Source organism: Strongylocentrotus purpuratus, unplaced genomic scaffold (assembly GCF_000002235.5).
Source record: "Strongylocentrotus purpuratus isolate Spur 01 unplaced genomic scaffold, Spur_5.0 spur5_scaffold_16, whole genome shotgun sequence".
In the NCBI taxonomy this organism is placed as follows: domain Eukaryota; kingdom Metazoa; phylum Echinodermata; class Echinoidea; order Camarodonta; family Strongylocentrotidae; genus Strongylocentrotus; species Strongylocentrotus purpuratus.
This window is the reverse complement of record NW_022145601.1, coordinates 17364563-17379148: the sequence shown is the minus strand read 5'-3', so window position 1 is coordinate 17379148 and position 14586 is coordinate 17364563. Positions and strand designations below refer to the sequence as shown.

The following is a 14586-nucleotide window of genomic DNA, read 5'->3' as shown; positions in this document are numbered from 1 at the left end:
AACATTCTGTCATGTCATTAATTGCTATTTACACTTACAGAAGATGTCAATGTTTTGCAAAATAAATTATGCATTTTTAATCTTTAATGGAAATGAATAAAGCAAGCAATCAATAAATCAATACCACCAACAAAAAAAACACGCTTGCAACCGTACCAGTTGCCCTTTCCAGTGAAGCTCCTTGATATTACATTATGCCTCGAGAGATTCGACCTTAGCACTAGGTGTATGTTTATTGTCCCTGTGGGGTGGCTACGGGGGTAAATGGGGGACGCGCCCCTCCAATCGAATAACAAATATGAAATTGGAAAAAATAACAAGAGAGAAAAAGAAAGGAAATAATGGGAAGGGGTGAAAAAAGAAAACAATGGCATCCTTTCCCACTTAGCAGAGACCTTGAAAGTTAGCATATCATTTCCAGAGTGAAATCGGTGTACCCTCCCCTCCCCGTGACCCCCCTCCCAATCCCATGATTCTCGTGCCCCCTCATTGGCTGGACTCGGGATACGCCACTGTCTGATTCAGTGAAGTTCACTGAATGCTGAACCAAACGCGTTGGTGCCTACATTTCATACTTAGTACCTGGGCTACCGTCACACAGCATCAACAAGTCTGTCCTCTACCATTAACTACTAACTTTCTTCAACCATGATTACAGGAAGTTTGCACCAATACATAACAGCCATCCCACGCAATGATTGTTTGGTCCATTATTTGAGCAGCCTTTAGTGTGTATGATCGTACGATGCTTGGATTTTCTTACTTGTGAACGTACTCTCGTTATTTTGCTTCTGCATTGTTTTTCTATTGGTAAAGAACCCTTGGGGGAAGGATCCGTCCTGAGACAGAACAATGTCTTGGTAAGTCCGACTTGATTCGTTTCATTGCGGCACTTGTTGCTTTACCTCTCCTTGGATTGCGTTTGTGCTTTCAAATTCAGGACATATTCTGCATAGACACACGGCCAAGTCACATCAGCATGAGAGCGATCGAGTGTGCGATTTGTTATCCTGACAATGTTCTATGTGGTTGCTTTCTATGTAGATAAGTCCCAACTTTATCGATTTACATTATGACTGTTCGTTTTATTCTACATAGTTATTTCCGCACTCTTCAATGACGAATACTTATTTATATTTGCTTTACATTGTGCTATGTTGATTCCACCAACTTTGTTTCATGTATGATTTTATTCTCTTAGGAACCTTCCAACAAATTTGTAGCATTTACTGCCACTTTATACATGCCTTCGCCAGCCCCCACTGTAACTCATTAATCCTTGATTTAGAATTGACTAGTACAACTACAAGCAAGTCATTTGATTTAGTATATTTTACTTTGCCATGTTTAATAAAGAGAACTTTGTACTCTGTTTGTTTCTATTTTGGATGAGTGCAATTATTGACTGATTATGATTGCGGACTCTGAGGTTTCGGCTTTGTGTAACTAGACACAATAATAAGTCTTAATAATTATTTTCTCCCTTTGACCCCCTCTCTCTCTCTCTCTCTCTCTCTCTTTCTCTGACTCTGTCTGTCTGTCTATCTCTCTTTCTCTGTCTGCCTGCCTGTCTGTCTCTGTCTATCTTTCTCTCTATTTTTGCTTCTTATTTATCATGATTCTAAAGTTTTCGAGGCAAGATGACGTCCCACACAAAGCTCTCAACAGGGATATACCCTCATCACGTGGTTATCGAAGAAGAACGAGGGGAGAAAATTGTAAGTACGGAACAGACTTTTAATTGCTGCGATTAATTCTAAGCGTTTTTTTATCACGCAATATCATTGTTTCGTTGACCTTCAGTGATTCTGTAATGAACGTTTGGTGGTAGAAAAGTTATCACGCATGATTTTAAACTGGGGCGGTAACGTGGGCCAAGGCACCGACGAGGGGGCACCGACAGCAAATTGAAAAAAAAAGGGGGGGGGGGGAGGCACCGGTCTTTTTTTTAGTCGATGCCAGGTGAATAACAAGGGTAATGGGTCATGGTAGGGTGTAGCAAGGGTTCGCACCATCATTTCCCCCCTCTTTTGCCATTTTATGGTTCAGGTGGTAAGCGCTCCGTTCCCCCCGCCTACGCCCTGCCCTAAAAAGGTCAACTGCCCCATTCAATAACTGTATCGGCCATGAACTCGACCCGGATTCGTTAAATATTTATTTAGGTTGAGTCAACAAGACCAACAGCAATTAAGTGGTCCAGTAAAATACTTCGCGAGTGACGGGGCGAGTGACCCGTGGTGCCCATACCGTTTAACAGCAACCCTGATGTAATGTCATAACCATTTCCTTTGTAACATTTCAAATTCCGTTTGGCTTTGAGTACTACGTATTTTGTCAAAAAAGTGCTCGTATTCTTTCCTTTTCGTGATAAATTCAAACAAAATTGTATTTCCCTAAAGGACAATACCTAGTTTATAAAGTTTGAAAGCCATGTTATTCAACGCAGAATGTGTATTTGTAGCAGTAAACGAAGTGCGTATTAGTTGGATGTGCCAGTATACCGCATATAAAGGTTAAGCTTAAATTATTAATATGACCCACACACTGATTAATGAGCAATGTGTAACTTAACATGTGTTCAAATGACCTATGCTTTATGTACTGTATATAGTTGTAACCATGTGAAAAAAAGAATTTCCACTTAATGTGGATAATTAAAAAAATCAAATCTATACCTCTTTACCTTTCCCTACGTGTATCTTTCTCTTTTTTCTTTTGTGTTCATTTAATATCGGTTCGATTTATTTCAAAACGTTCGCCATTCTGTTTCTCTCGTTCGATTTTACACATATGAACTTATTACAAAGGTTGAATTGTTAATACAAATATAAGAATTACGCGCTGAACTTGAACTGTCGTCATTGAAGTTCGGTAGAATGAAAAGTACGCATAACAATTTATTTTTATTTGTAGGAGTGCTGGGGGTACAGAAAGAGTAACATTCGAACTGTTGCAGTATACGGTGCGGGCATCCTGACCTGCGGTGTACTATTCCTGATCATATTTTATTGGAAACCCGACTGGGGACTGCGTCTTACCCATGCCAAATGTCCAAATGAACACGCCGACAGCCTGATAGTGAAGGTAATTTTTCAAAGTTTGAAGACATGTTTTTTTAATTTTGTTATTATTATTTTCTAGAGTACTGTTTTTGTCTCATTGTCTTTTCATTCTGAATCTAATCCATTGAAATGAGATTCAAAATAACGTCAAGAGAATTTCTGTTAGGGAGTACTTGCATTTGTTTGGAACCTAAAAACACAAGTATTTCGCAATGCAAGAACATCATACAATGACGTACTGTCCATTCCGATAAGTTTGATTATAAGTATAAGTATAAGTATAGATAATCTATTCTGGTAATGGCATATAATAATTATTGTTTCTATATCTTTCAATTTAACACCTCTCGCCTTCTCTCCCCTCCCTCTCCCTCCCTCCCTTCCTTCCTTTCTTTCTCTCTCTCTCTCTCTCTCTCTTCTTCTCCGTCTCCGACGTGATTTTCCTTTTCTTATTCCCTTGTTACTTTCTCCTCTTCCTTCTATTTGTCTTTTAATTTTTGCTCTTCATTTTCTTCTTCGTATCATCTTTTCATATATTTTTAAAATCTGTCTTCGAATCCCCCTCTCTATCTCTTTATCTCCTCCTCTTCCTCTCTGTCTCTCTCTTTCTCTCTGTGTCTCACTCGCTGGCTCTCGCGGCACCCCCTCTCTTCCTCTCTCACTCTCCCCCCTGCCCACCCCCTCTCTCTCTCTTGCTCCTAATTCATCAATTCCCAGGATATCTATGCAAGGGACCATAAATGTAAAATCATAAGAGAACGTGTCATCGGAGACTCGGACATCAGGTAACATTCTTTCTTATATTTCAATATCGCGCACTTCACTTAAGAATCAAAATGAAATTGTTGACAATTACGCCAGAAATCTCTGTATAGGAATTGCCTTTAATCGGCCAACCAAATTACTTCACTACTGCTCAGACATCGAAAATACATCTCCATTATACATATTGAAGGACAAAAACACAAGTCCGAAAATCTATTAGGAGACCAAAATATGTGTGCATCGTAATACAAAATTGGGTTTCGCCCCCTTAAATCATTTTTTAGGCCGCCATCCTTGTCACGCATCGCTTATGATTGCGGTCTCTTGCACTTTTTCAACAGATAGTTCGGATAATACTAGGAAGAAACAAATGTTGACATGAAGAAATTAATGTTTGTATATGTTGTATTATACCTTACATTTATTTATATGTTCTTTGATATTCAGTTATATTTTGAAAAATGCAGAAATGAAATAAAATAAAATCAAAATATGTCTTTTCCCCTCCACAGCGATGGGCCGACTCTCTCACTGCCATTGATCAACACAGTAACACAGCGAGAGACGAAACTAGACAAGGGGCACATGAGATACTTCAAATTTCAGAAAGCGGTCTATATTTGGGATTCAGATGGACAGCTTTACTTTAAGCTCAGGTATTTTTCAAAATATTTAAAGTAGTAAGATGTATTTTTCCAGAATCCGTTTTTCCTAAGTGTGTTTGGTCATTCTGGAGGTTAGTTATTTCGAAGGTTCGTTCATTAGACAGTGATCAGTCAACGAGCATTACGATTCAAACATAAACTTGTAAAATCAAAGAGGCTTTGGATTTCTGGACAGTAACAAGCCTCGCGGATTAATGATCATTTTGATAACATTTGGATAAAAGTGCAGTTTGATTGTCGCACCTCTGGGTTATTAAGCATGATTGAAGAACCCATTTATTAATAAACAGTTGTGATTAACGAACCTTTGGACTAGTCAACATTTTCATTAATTTGACGAACCTTTGGACCAGTGAACATTTTGATTAATTTGACGAACCTTTGGACTAGTGAACATTTTGATTAATTTGACGAACCTTTGAATTAATGAAATTTTGATTGAATAACCTTTGGACTAATGAACATTTTGATTAATATGACGAACTTTTGGATTAATCAACATTTCGATCTACGAAATTTAGGAATAATGAACATTTTTAATAACGAAGCTTTGATTAAAGATAAACTTTAGTACTGGTAATGCGATTGCATTGTGAAAGAAAAGGTGTGGAAAGGATCAGAAACAGTTGATCATGTAGCATGTAAGTATTGGTGTGCACTGCAAGGTTCTGGAGTCATCAAAATCATGATAAATTTGACCGAGTCTTGGTAAAGTAACAAGCACATACACAGAAAGCTATGTATGGGACAACACGCATGGTGTCGGGGTTGGTACTACCTTGATTCCTTGTCTTTCTATGCACATTACTCAGCCAGTATACATTTTCTTCCAAAATTGTTTGGCACATGTCATTTATTTGTAATCTTGGACATTCAGTGTAAGTTTCGTTTGATTCTGTGAGAAATAATTTTCTTTTTTTTACCAGTACTCAACCTTCTCTTTAATGCACATTTTGATTAAAGAAACACTTGATAAAACACCCTCTGAATTGATAAGTCGTTATATTCACGGTGCTAATCGGATTGCCGTATCTGTTAATGTAATGACAGACATTCGGACTGAAGAATACTTGGGGGTTTAGCACGAGAAGTTTGACAATGTTTGATAATCAAATAAGGAAGCTACCTACATGATCCGTTATCATAGCTACCTTGGGTGTTAGAGCTGAATAAGGCATGGATTCTAATATTTCTTCCTCAGTCATATTTCCATATGGGAATGTTGAAATATAATTATCTATTAAAATATCATTTTGACCGCTCTCCTTGGAAACATTCCCACCTCTTCTATCGTTTTTTTTCTTACAGAGGCCTTGCACACAACGTCCCCTGTTCAGATTTCTATGATATCTACAGCAAAGGACTCGACGAAGAAACAACTCAAGAAAGGTAGACAGATTCTCATTTCGGATCATAAGATTTATAATAAAAAAATGATACCGCTTGCATTAAGCACTATTCTCTGATTTAGTGAGATAACACGAACATTCTATGTTGTAATATACCTTCCCTCAAAATAAAGATCATCAAATAATCATCTCCATTCGATTACGTTCGGTATAGGGGATCTTTATCTAGTAAACTATAAAGACTGAAATAACAGGAGTGAAAACTCAATGTTTGCATTCAATTTGCAGTTATAGATACGAAACCTTGTGTTATGTAATATCTTTTCCCCCCAATGAATCTGCGTTAGATGGAGGCAACACATTCGAAATCAGTATAAGTTTTATTCAGTAAACTAGAGACAAATATTTGGTAATAAGCTGGCTTAAGAGCATTGTAAAGTGGGCTATCGTTTCTTCAAGGCCTTTGCAGTTATATGAATATTTCCGGGGCGATAAAGGATTTCATTATTGTCCACTTGCATATTGCTGCCTGAAATGCGTTTTAACTGCAGTGGACTTATCCACTGTATACTCACTACCCCCCCCCCCCCCCACACACACACACGTAGATACCCACGTCCATAATGTCTACTCTCATGATTTAGAATGGGGGTCGTTCTTACACACTCCCCCTAAGCCCCACACGCGCATACATATAGTGGGGGCTGTTAGGGCTAAATAGGGGTTGTTTGGTGCAGATTCTTCTAAAAGCACCAAATTTGGCCCAGAGGTAGATTATACCACACTTTTACAATTTCTGCCGGACGCTAAGAAGGGCACCCTCTGGGTATGCCATATTGGGCAAATCCGAAATGGCCGCCATCTGAGTTTAAGGTCAAGCGTAGTTCCAAAAGAAAAATCGCTTGTATGATAATAGTTTATATATTGATGGGGTTTTGGGGGTCAGAGAATCTGATGTTGATGTTCTTTCATCGATTTGAGGTCTCCTAGGGGCTGCCATACTGGTCATATTGGTCAAATCCAAAATGGCCGCCATCTGATAGTTACAGGTCAATAGTAGTTCCAAAAGGAAAAGAGCTAAAATGATAACAGTTTATGTATTTATGGATGTTTCGGGGTCAGAGAATCTGGATATCATGTTCTTTTACCAATTTGAGGTTTACTTGGGGCTGTCATGCTGGTCATATTGGTCAAATCTAAAATGGCTGCCACCTTTGAGTAAAGGGTCAAGTGTAGTCTCAAAAGGGAAAGGGCTAGTATGATAACAATTTATATAGTAAGGGGTTTTCCTGGTCAGAGAATCTGATTATGATGTTGCTTGTATTAAGTACAGGGCTCCTTGGGGCTATCATGCTGGCCATATTGGCCAAATAAAAAAATGGCCGCCATCCGAGTTAAAGGTCAAGCGTAGTTTTAAAAGGAAAAGGACCAGTATGATAAAAGTTGATGAATTCATGGGGTTTACGGGGTCGGATAATCTGATTATGATGTTCTTTTATCAATTTTATGTCCCCATCCTGTCCTAAGGCTACAATGAAGTCCATTTCCTGGTTGAAGAAGATGAGGGAAGATGCGCCAAATTCATACCTGAGTGGGTATAAATCTTGGCCTGCGCCCATATGTTTCATCAATAGGCAAACTTTCCTCTGTGAAATGCATAATAAATTCGTTTTCGAGGATTGGCAGGGAAAGTAGATAAACATTAGAAACAGACCATGGATAAAGAAATAAACAGCTTGTTCGATTTGTTTTGAAGCATTATATTCAAAGACCCGGACAGTTTTATTTGTATTATCCATATAAATAACGTCTATAATCACTCTCAGATGGGAGATAATACCAATACGAAATGTATTAAGCAACGTCTAGACATATAGGTGGAATCTCAACTTTATTTTTCTCATACTTTACAATTCGAAGCTTTGCATGGGATCTTAATCCTGTTTTTCCTACATACATCAATGCCCCCATTTAAGCATACTTTGAATCTGTTCACGCTCCGAAAAGTTCGTGGTCTTACCCTATTATCCATACAAAATAACGTCTATAATCACTCTGAGATGGAATAAAAACCAATACGAATTGCACTATGCAACGTCGAGACATGTGACCTTTGTAAAAGTTCGTTCCCGATTTTGGCGCATGCGGAGTATCTAATTACGAACTCGCTTATTGATGAAAGAACATCATAATCAGATTATACGACCCCGGAAACCCCATAAATTCATCAACTTTTATCATACTAGCCCATTTCCTTTCGAAACTACACATGACCTGTAACTATCAGATGGCGGCTATTTTGGATTTGACCAATATGACCAGTATGGCAGCCCCAAGGAGACCTAAACTCAATGAAAGAACATCATAATCAGATTCTCTGACCCCCAAAACCCTATAAATATATAAACTATTATCATACAAGCGCTTTTCCTTTTGGAACTACGCTTGACCTTTAACTCAGATGGCGGCCATTTCGGATTTGCCCAATATGGCAGTCCCAGAGAGCGTCCTTCTTGGCGTCCGGCAGAAATCGTAATAGTATGGTATCTACCTCTGGGCCAAATTTGGTGCTTTTAGAAGAATCTGCACCAAAATATCCCTAACAGCCCCCACTATAATGTCTACGCCCATGATTTAGAACGGATGTCATTCTCACATACCCCCCCCCCCCCCACGCTAAAACCCACATCCATAATGAATTCTCTCATGATTTAGAATGGGGGCCGTTCTCATACACACTGCCCCAACACACGCACACATACCCACATCCATAATGTCTAGTCTCATGATTTAGAATGGATGTCGTTCTCACAAACTCCCCCACACGCACACATACCATATCTACTCTCATCATTTAGAATGGGGGTCGTTCTCACACACACACGCACATATACCCACATCCATAATATCTACTCTCATCATTTAGAATGGGGGCAGTTCTCAGACACTGGCTTTCCCTACACACGCACACATACCCACATCCATAATATCTACTTTTATCATTTAGAATGGATGTCATTCTCACACACTCCCCCACACACGCACACATACCCACATCCATAATGTCTAGTCTCATGATTTAGAATGGGGGTCGTTCTTACTCACTGCCCCTCCCCCACACATACCAACACCTTAAAGGTACTATGTCCCATTTGCAGGCCAAAAAAATGAAAAAGTTAAATTCCAACTGCATTTGAAAGATAATACTAATTTAGAACTTCCCTAAAAAAGGTAGGGCTTGAAAATGTCTTCGATTGGGAAAATAATGACTATTAGTTGTCAAATCGACTTTAGGGCTATAGAGCCCAGAAGTAATAGTCTTGATTTTCAGACAATTGTACCGAATGGTCATACGTTTTATGCTGCGCAAAGATTCAATCAGTTTAATCTAGGCCATCACAAGATGTGGGTTATTGATGTAGACAAATGCTCATGTACCATTTACAACTCTTTTCATGTATGTTATTACCAAAGAAGGAAAAAAGGCCAGTCAGTCACTCAATAGTGTCTGACAGTGAAGTCTAGCAAGTAAAAGGGTTTCCTTGCATAATTTGAATATGAGGACACTGCTAACTTTTAAATTTCACAGATAGGACATACATGACATATTGATAATTCCTGCAAAGTTCTACATAATTTGAGGTTGGCTGCAAAAGGGACATAGTACCTTTAATATGTACTCCCATGATTAAGAATGGAGGTCGTTCTCACACACACACACGCACACATACCCACATCCATAATGTCTACTCTCATGATTTAGAATGGAGGTCGTTCTCACAAATTCCCCCACACGCACACATACCCATAACCATAATATCTACTCTCATTATTTAGATTGGGGGTCGTTCTCACACACACACGCACACATACCCACATCCATAATGTCTACTCTCATGATTTAGAATGGAGGTCGTTCTCACAAACTCCCCCACACGCACACATACCCATAGCCATAATATCTACTCTCATCATTTAGATTGGGGGTCGTTCTCACACACACACGCACACAAACCCACATCCATAATGTCTACTCTCATGATTTAGAATGGAGGTTGTTCTCACACACTTCCCCTCCCCCACACGCACACATACCCATAGCCATAATATCTACTCTCATCATTTAGATTGGGGGTCGTTCTCACACACACACGCACACATACCCACATCCATAATGTCTACTCTCATGATTTAGAATGGAGGTTGTTCTCACACACTTCCCCTCCCCCACACGCACACATACCCATAGCCATAATATCTACTTTCATCATTTAGAATGGGAGTCGTTCTCACACACACACGCACACATACCCACATCCATAATATCTACTCTCATCATTTAGAATGGGGGTCGTTCTCACACACTGCCCTTCCTCCGCACGCACACATACCCACATCCATAATGTCTAGTCTCATGATTTAGTATGGGGTCGTTCTCACTCACTGCCCCTCCCCCACTCACGCACACATACCAACACCTTAATATGTACTCCCATGATTAAGAATGGATGTCATTCTCACACACTCCCCCACACACACAAACCTACCTACATCTATAATATCTACTCTCATCATTTAGAGTGGGGTTCGTTCTCCCACACTGCTCCTCCCCCACACGCACACAAACCTATATCCATAATATCATGATTTAGAACCGAGGTCATTCTCACACTCTCCCTCACACACACGCACACAAACCACATCCATAATATTTACTCACATGATTTAGAATGGATGTCATTCTCACAAACTCCCCCACACGCACACAAACCCACATCCATAATACCTACTCACATGATTTAGAATGGATGTCATTCTCACACACCCCCACACGCACGCATACCCACATCCATAATATCTACTCACATGATTTAGAATGGGTTGATTCTTAACCGCTGCTACTAACCTGGAGAAAACATCTCTGTGTTTTACCACACATTCATTGCGGTATATAAATATTTATTTTGTTTCATCAATGTAACAGACTTACGATGATTTTAGGGTCATTGCCTCGACGTGGTCCTAAACAGATCTAATTTTTTAGAAACAAATTTACTGGATGATTTGTTATGGATTCCCGCAATTAAATCGATAAACCCTGCTGGAAAGAACATACTCATTCACAGTGTGAAATCACAGTTCACACTGTGAACACATTGAGAAACACAGTGTGATTCACACTGTGAATGAGTGTGAATGCGTGTGTTCTTTCCTTTTCCGGTTATCCACACTGTGAACCACAGTGTGACACGAATCGACCACAATGTGAAAACGGCCCAATTTAACATTGTGGAGCACACTGTGATTCACAGTGTGAAACACAGTGTGATTCACACTGTGAATTAGTGTGAATGCGTGTGTTCTTTCCTTTTCCGGTTATCCACACTGTGAACCACAGTGTGAAACGAATCGACCACAATGTGAAAACGGCTCAATTTAACATTGTGGAGCACAGTGTGAAACACATTGTGATTCACACTGTAAATGAGTGTGAATGAGTGTGTTTTTTTCCTTTTCTGGTTATCCACACTGTGAACCACAGTGTGAAACGAATCGACCACAATGTGAAAACGGCCCAATTTAACATTGTGGAGCACACTGTGATTCACAGTGTGATTCACACTGTGAATGAGTGTGAATGAGTGTGTTCTTTCCAGCAGGGAATTCATTACACTTTGCATCTAGTTTCCAAAAACCCTTGCAACAAATACTTACTTTTATGTATGTCCGCTTCCTAGACAGCAGCTTTATGGTCTCAATGAGATACAGGTACGCGTCCGGCCAATCCTGGTACTTCTTTTACAAGAGGTACGTAATCACAGATGTGCATCATGTATAACCTTTTATTCCAGGATTGTTCAAAGTCTATATTCATATCTCTTAATTTGTGTGCGAATATAAATGACAAAATCTTATTATTTCTGTCTATTGTCTTCGAAGCTTGTTTTGGTACCACGCACTCTCATTTTTTGTAATGGTGAAATTCAACATATTTATAGTCGTATTCATATTATTATTATTATTATTTTTATTTTTTTAAAATATTTTTTGGGGGGGATAAAAATGTGGGTTGCCTTTCTATCTGTCAATCGGAAAAATGTTATAGTGATGCTCTGAGGAGACAAATCTCTGCTGGATGTATATACTTGCTTATCTTGTATTTCAAACAATTCTTACGATATCCTTTTTTAAAAAAATCAAATGAATTAGTCATTCTGTTTTGATTTTGCATTGTTTCTTGCCTTCGTTTTTCTTTTAATGGTACTTTTCTTTTTAGTCCATGATTACTGGTTCTTCTCATTAAAAAAAACCCCTCTAAATTTTGAATGAAAGCAAAAACTGTTGAATTTATTTCAATAGATCTATTTGAATTTGATGTAAAACTCATCTATGTCTACTATTTAAAAAAAAATTAATGTTGGTGTAGGTGATGAACCCTTTTTACATTTTTCAACTCTTCGTCGTCATCTTCTGGTTTTGTATCAACTACATCTACTACACGCTTTGTATCGTGGTGATGTCGGCTGTTTCTATCTCCGTCTCACTTTACACAACGAGAACGGTGAGCTTCCAGATATTTCATTTTAAGGAATGTTTTTTATTTTGTATTTATTTATTTCTGCATACGGGCGGAACACCCTAGTCAGCACAGCTGTTTTCATATGGGTCCAATTAAAATACATAGCATGTTTTTACAAAAGAAACAAGACAATGAATCAAATATATAAATATCAAATATGTTTGAGACAACATTGTTATGTTGAATGTTGAATAGAAAAAGAAACAAATAAACTATTTTCGCCCTGAAAATATGTTTGTTCGATTGAGAGTAGAAAATGAGAGAACAACTAGATTAGTGAAAAATTTAGTAAAAAGGATAAAGAAAATGAACTTGTTAACTTATTAAGTTGATATTGATAAATTGCAAATCGGCAACTCTGTGACGCACCTGTGAGTATCCCTCTCATTAAGTTTCCTACTGAAAGATCATCAACCCATTTCCATTTTCACGGCTGTTGACTGTGAAACGGAAATGTTATATAGAGGGGATGTACATTAGACCTTATCCAATTGCTGAGCCTAAGCGTGCTCCCCAATCTCAATCATTGCCCGAATCCATTATCATTGATGCAAATATAGCCCGAAGCAAACATCGCAAGAGTAAAGTTCATAATAATGAACATGTTTGCCTATCATATCACCGACATATATACGTCAGGATATATTTATCGTCTTATTTGATCAGTATTCATCATTCCAATTCCTCAGTGCATGTGCTTGTAATCTAATTCTCAGTTAGGGGCTTATTAAGATCAGGTTTTATTGATCTTCCCCATAAATGTCATTCCTCACATTTTTAAATTTAATTTACTCATCTTTTATTTTCTTTCATGTTTAATCGATAATTTTCATTTAAAATGAAATATCACATAGTAACTTCATAAACCATGGTGGATTATACTATAAAAACATAAATGACATGAAATGTACACGTGTCTACATACATTAGAAAAATCAATCAATTGTCAAAAAACTATTATTATTATTACTAATGTCAACAAAAGTACATAACATAACAAGAGACAAACAGTAAACTAAGCTTATCAGAAAGCAAAACAGTAAAACAGAGAGCAGGCACCTGGCCAAATGAAAATGAAAATAAAAATGTAAAACATAACCTCTCATTCTACCCATTCAATACACTCTTGCTGGTCAGTGGTGGAGCCAGAATTTCAATTTAGGGTGAGGGTGGAAATATTATTTTCTGGTAGTTAATACAATTTCAATTTGGCTACACATCACTGCAACACCAAACGACAGCTACACATAGCGAGGGAATGTAGATATGTAGTAACAATGTGTTGTCTATTATGATTTCCTGTGATGATATAATATATTTTGTTTCCATATTTTAAGAATTATAGTTCCGTTGAAGGCGTGTCATGAAATACCACGGTTACATAGTTACGTAGCTCCTTGTGCCTCGTCCATTAAAATGCTGCGCTGACCTATTTAATAGACATTTACGAGATCATTATAGTTGCAAACAACATGTTGAAATTAAACTAACTAAAATATCTACGCAAGTAATTAAATATCTTTCGATGACAGATTCCATTTTATCGATGGTTAAAACAAGGTTAATAGCACAATTTAGGAAGACATCAACTACTGTAATTGTATTTAAAGTTCCTACGTTAGTTTACAAAGGTATCATATTTTGTTAATTGAAAATAAAACATTTCTTCGGTGACAGGAAAGCACTCGACTTCGGACGATGGCAGAGGTTCATGAAACAGTGGAAGTTTTACGCAGAAACGGAGGTATGTTATATTAAATAATATGGGTGGTATTCTCGAAAGCGGACTAACTTTAGTCCATGGTTTAATCCACCAACTCATTATGGAATGCCAAGTGTCCATATGAATATTTTTTCTAATAATTTAATATGTTACTAAATTAAAATAAAATGTACATAACACGATATTTACTTGGGTAATATCCCAAAGTCTCTTTACCCCCCCCCCCCCATAATTGACACATATTCAGCTATGGTGCCCCCACCTGTGAAAACGTGGGTGCAGTCTATGAAAAACGACCAAAGTGTGTAACTCGTTTGGGATATATTAAAACAAATGAACAAATAGGTGGATGTTAAGTATGTACAATGTTGAGTACATCCCATAAGATCAGAAAACAATCACGACTTTTTTTTCGTCTCAATGGTCTTTTGTTTGTTTTTTC

At 38.0% G+C, this 14586-nt stretch overlaps 1 protein-coding gene across 1 annotated transcript in view; it reads left to right on the top strand.

Annotated features, from left to right (window-relative positions):
* The first annotated feature begins 555 nt into the window (after window positions 1-555).
* LOC115924689 (probable cation-transporting ATPase 13A3) overlaps window positions 556-14586 on the top strand; it is a 34881-nt gene continuing 20850 nt past the window's right edge. The window contains exons 1-9 of the mRNA XM_030987434.1: window positions 556-860; window positions 1628-1718; window positions 2914-3084; window positions 3780-3847; window positions 4340-4483; window positions 5801-5881; window positions 11580-11649; window positions 12269-12403; window positions 14099-14165. Of these exons, the coding sequence (XP_030843294.1) occupies window positions 853-860; window positions 1628-1718; window positions 2914-3084; window positions 3780-3847; window positions 4340-4483; window positions 5801-5881; window positions 11580-11649; window positions 12269-12403; window positions 14099-14165 (835 nt within the window). The 5' untranslated portion in view covers window positions 556-852. The remainder of the gene's footprint in view (window positions 861-1627; window positions 1719-2913; window positions 3085-3779; window positions 3848-4339; window positions 4484-5800; window positions 5882-11579; window positions 11650-12268; window positions 12404-14098; window positions 14166-14586) is intronic.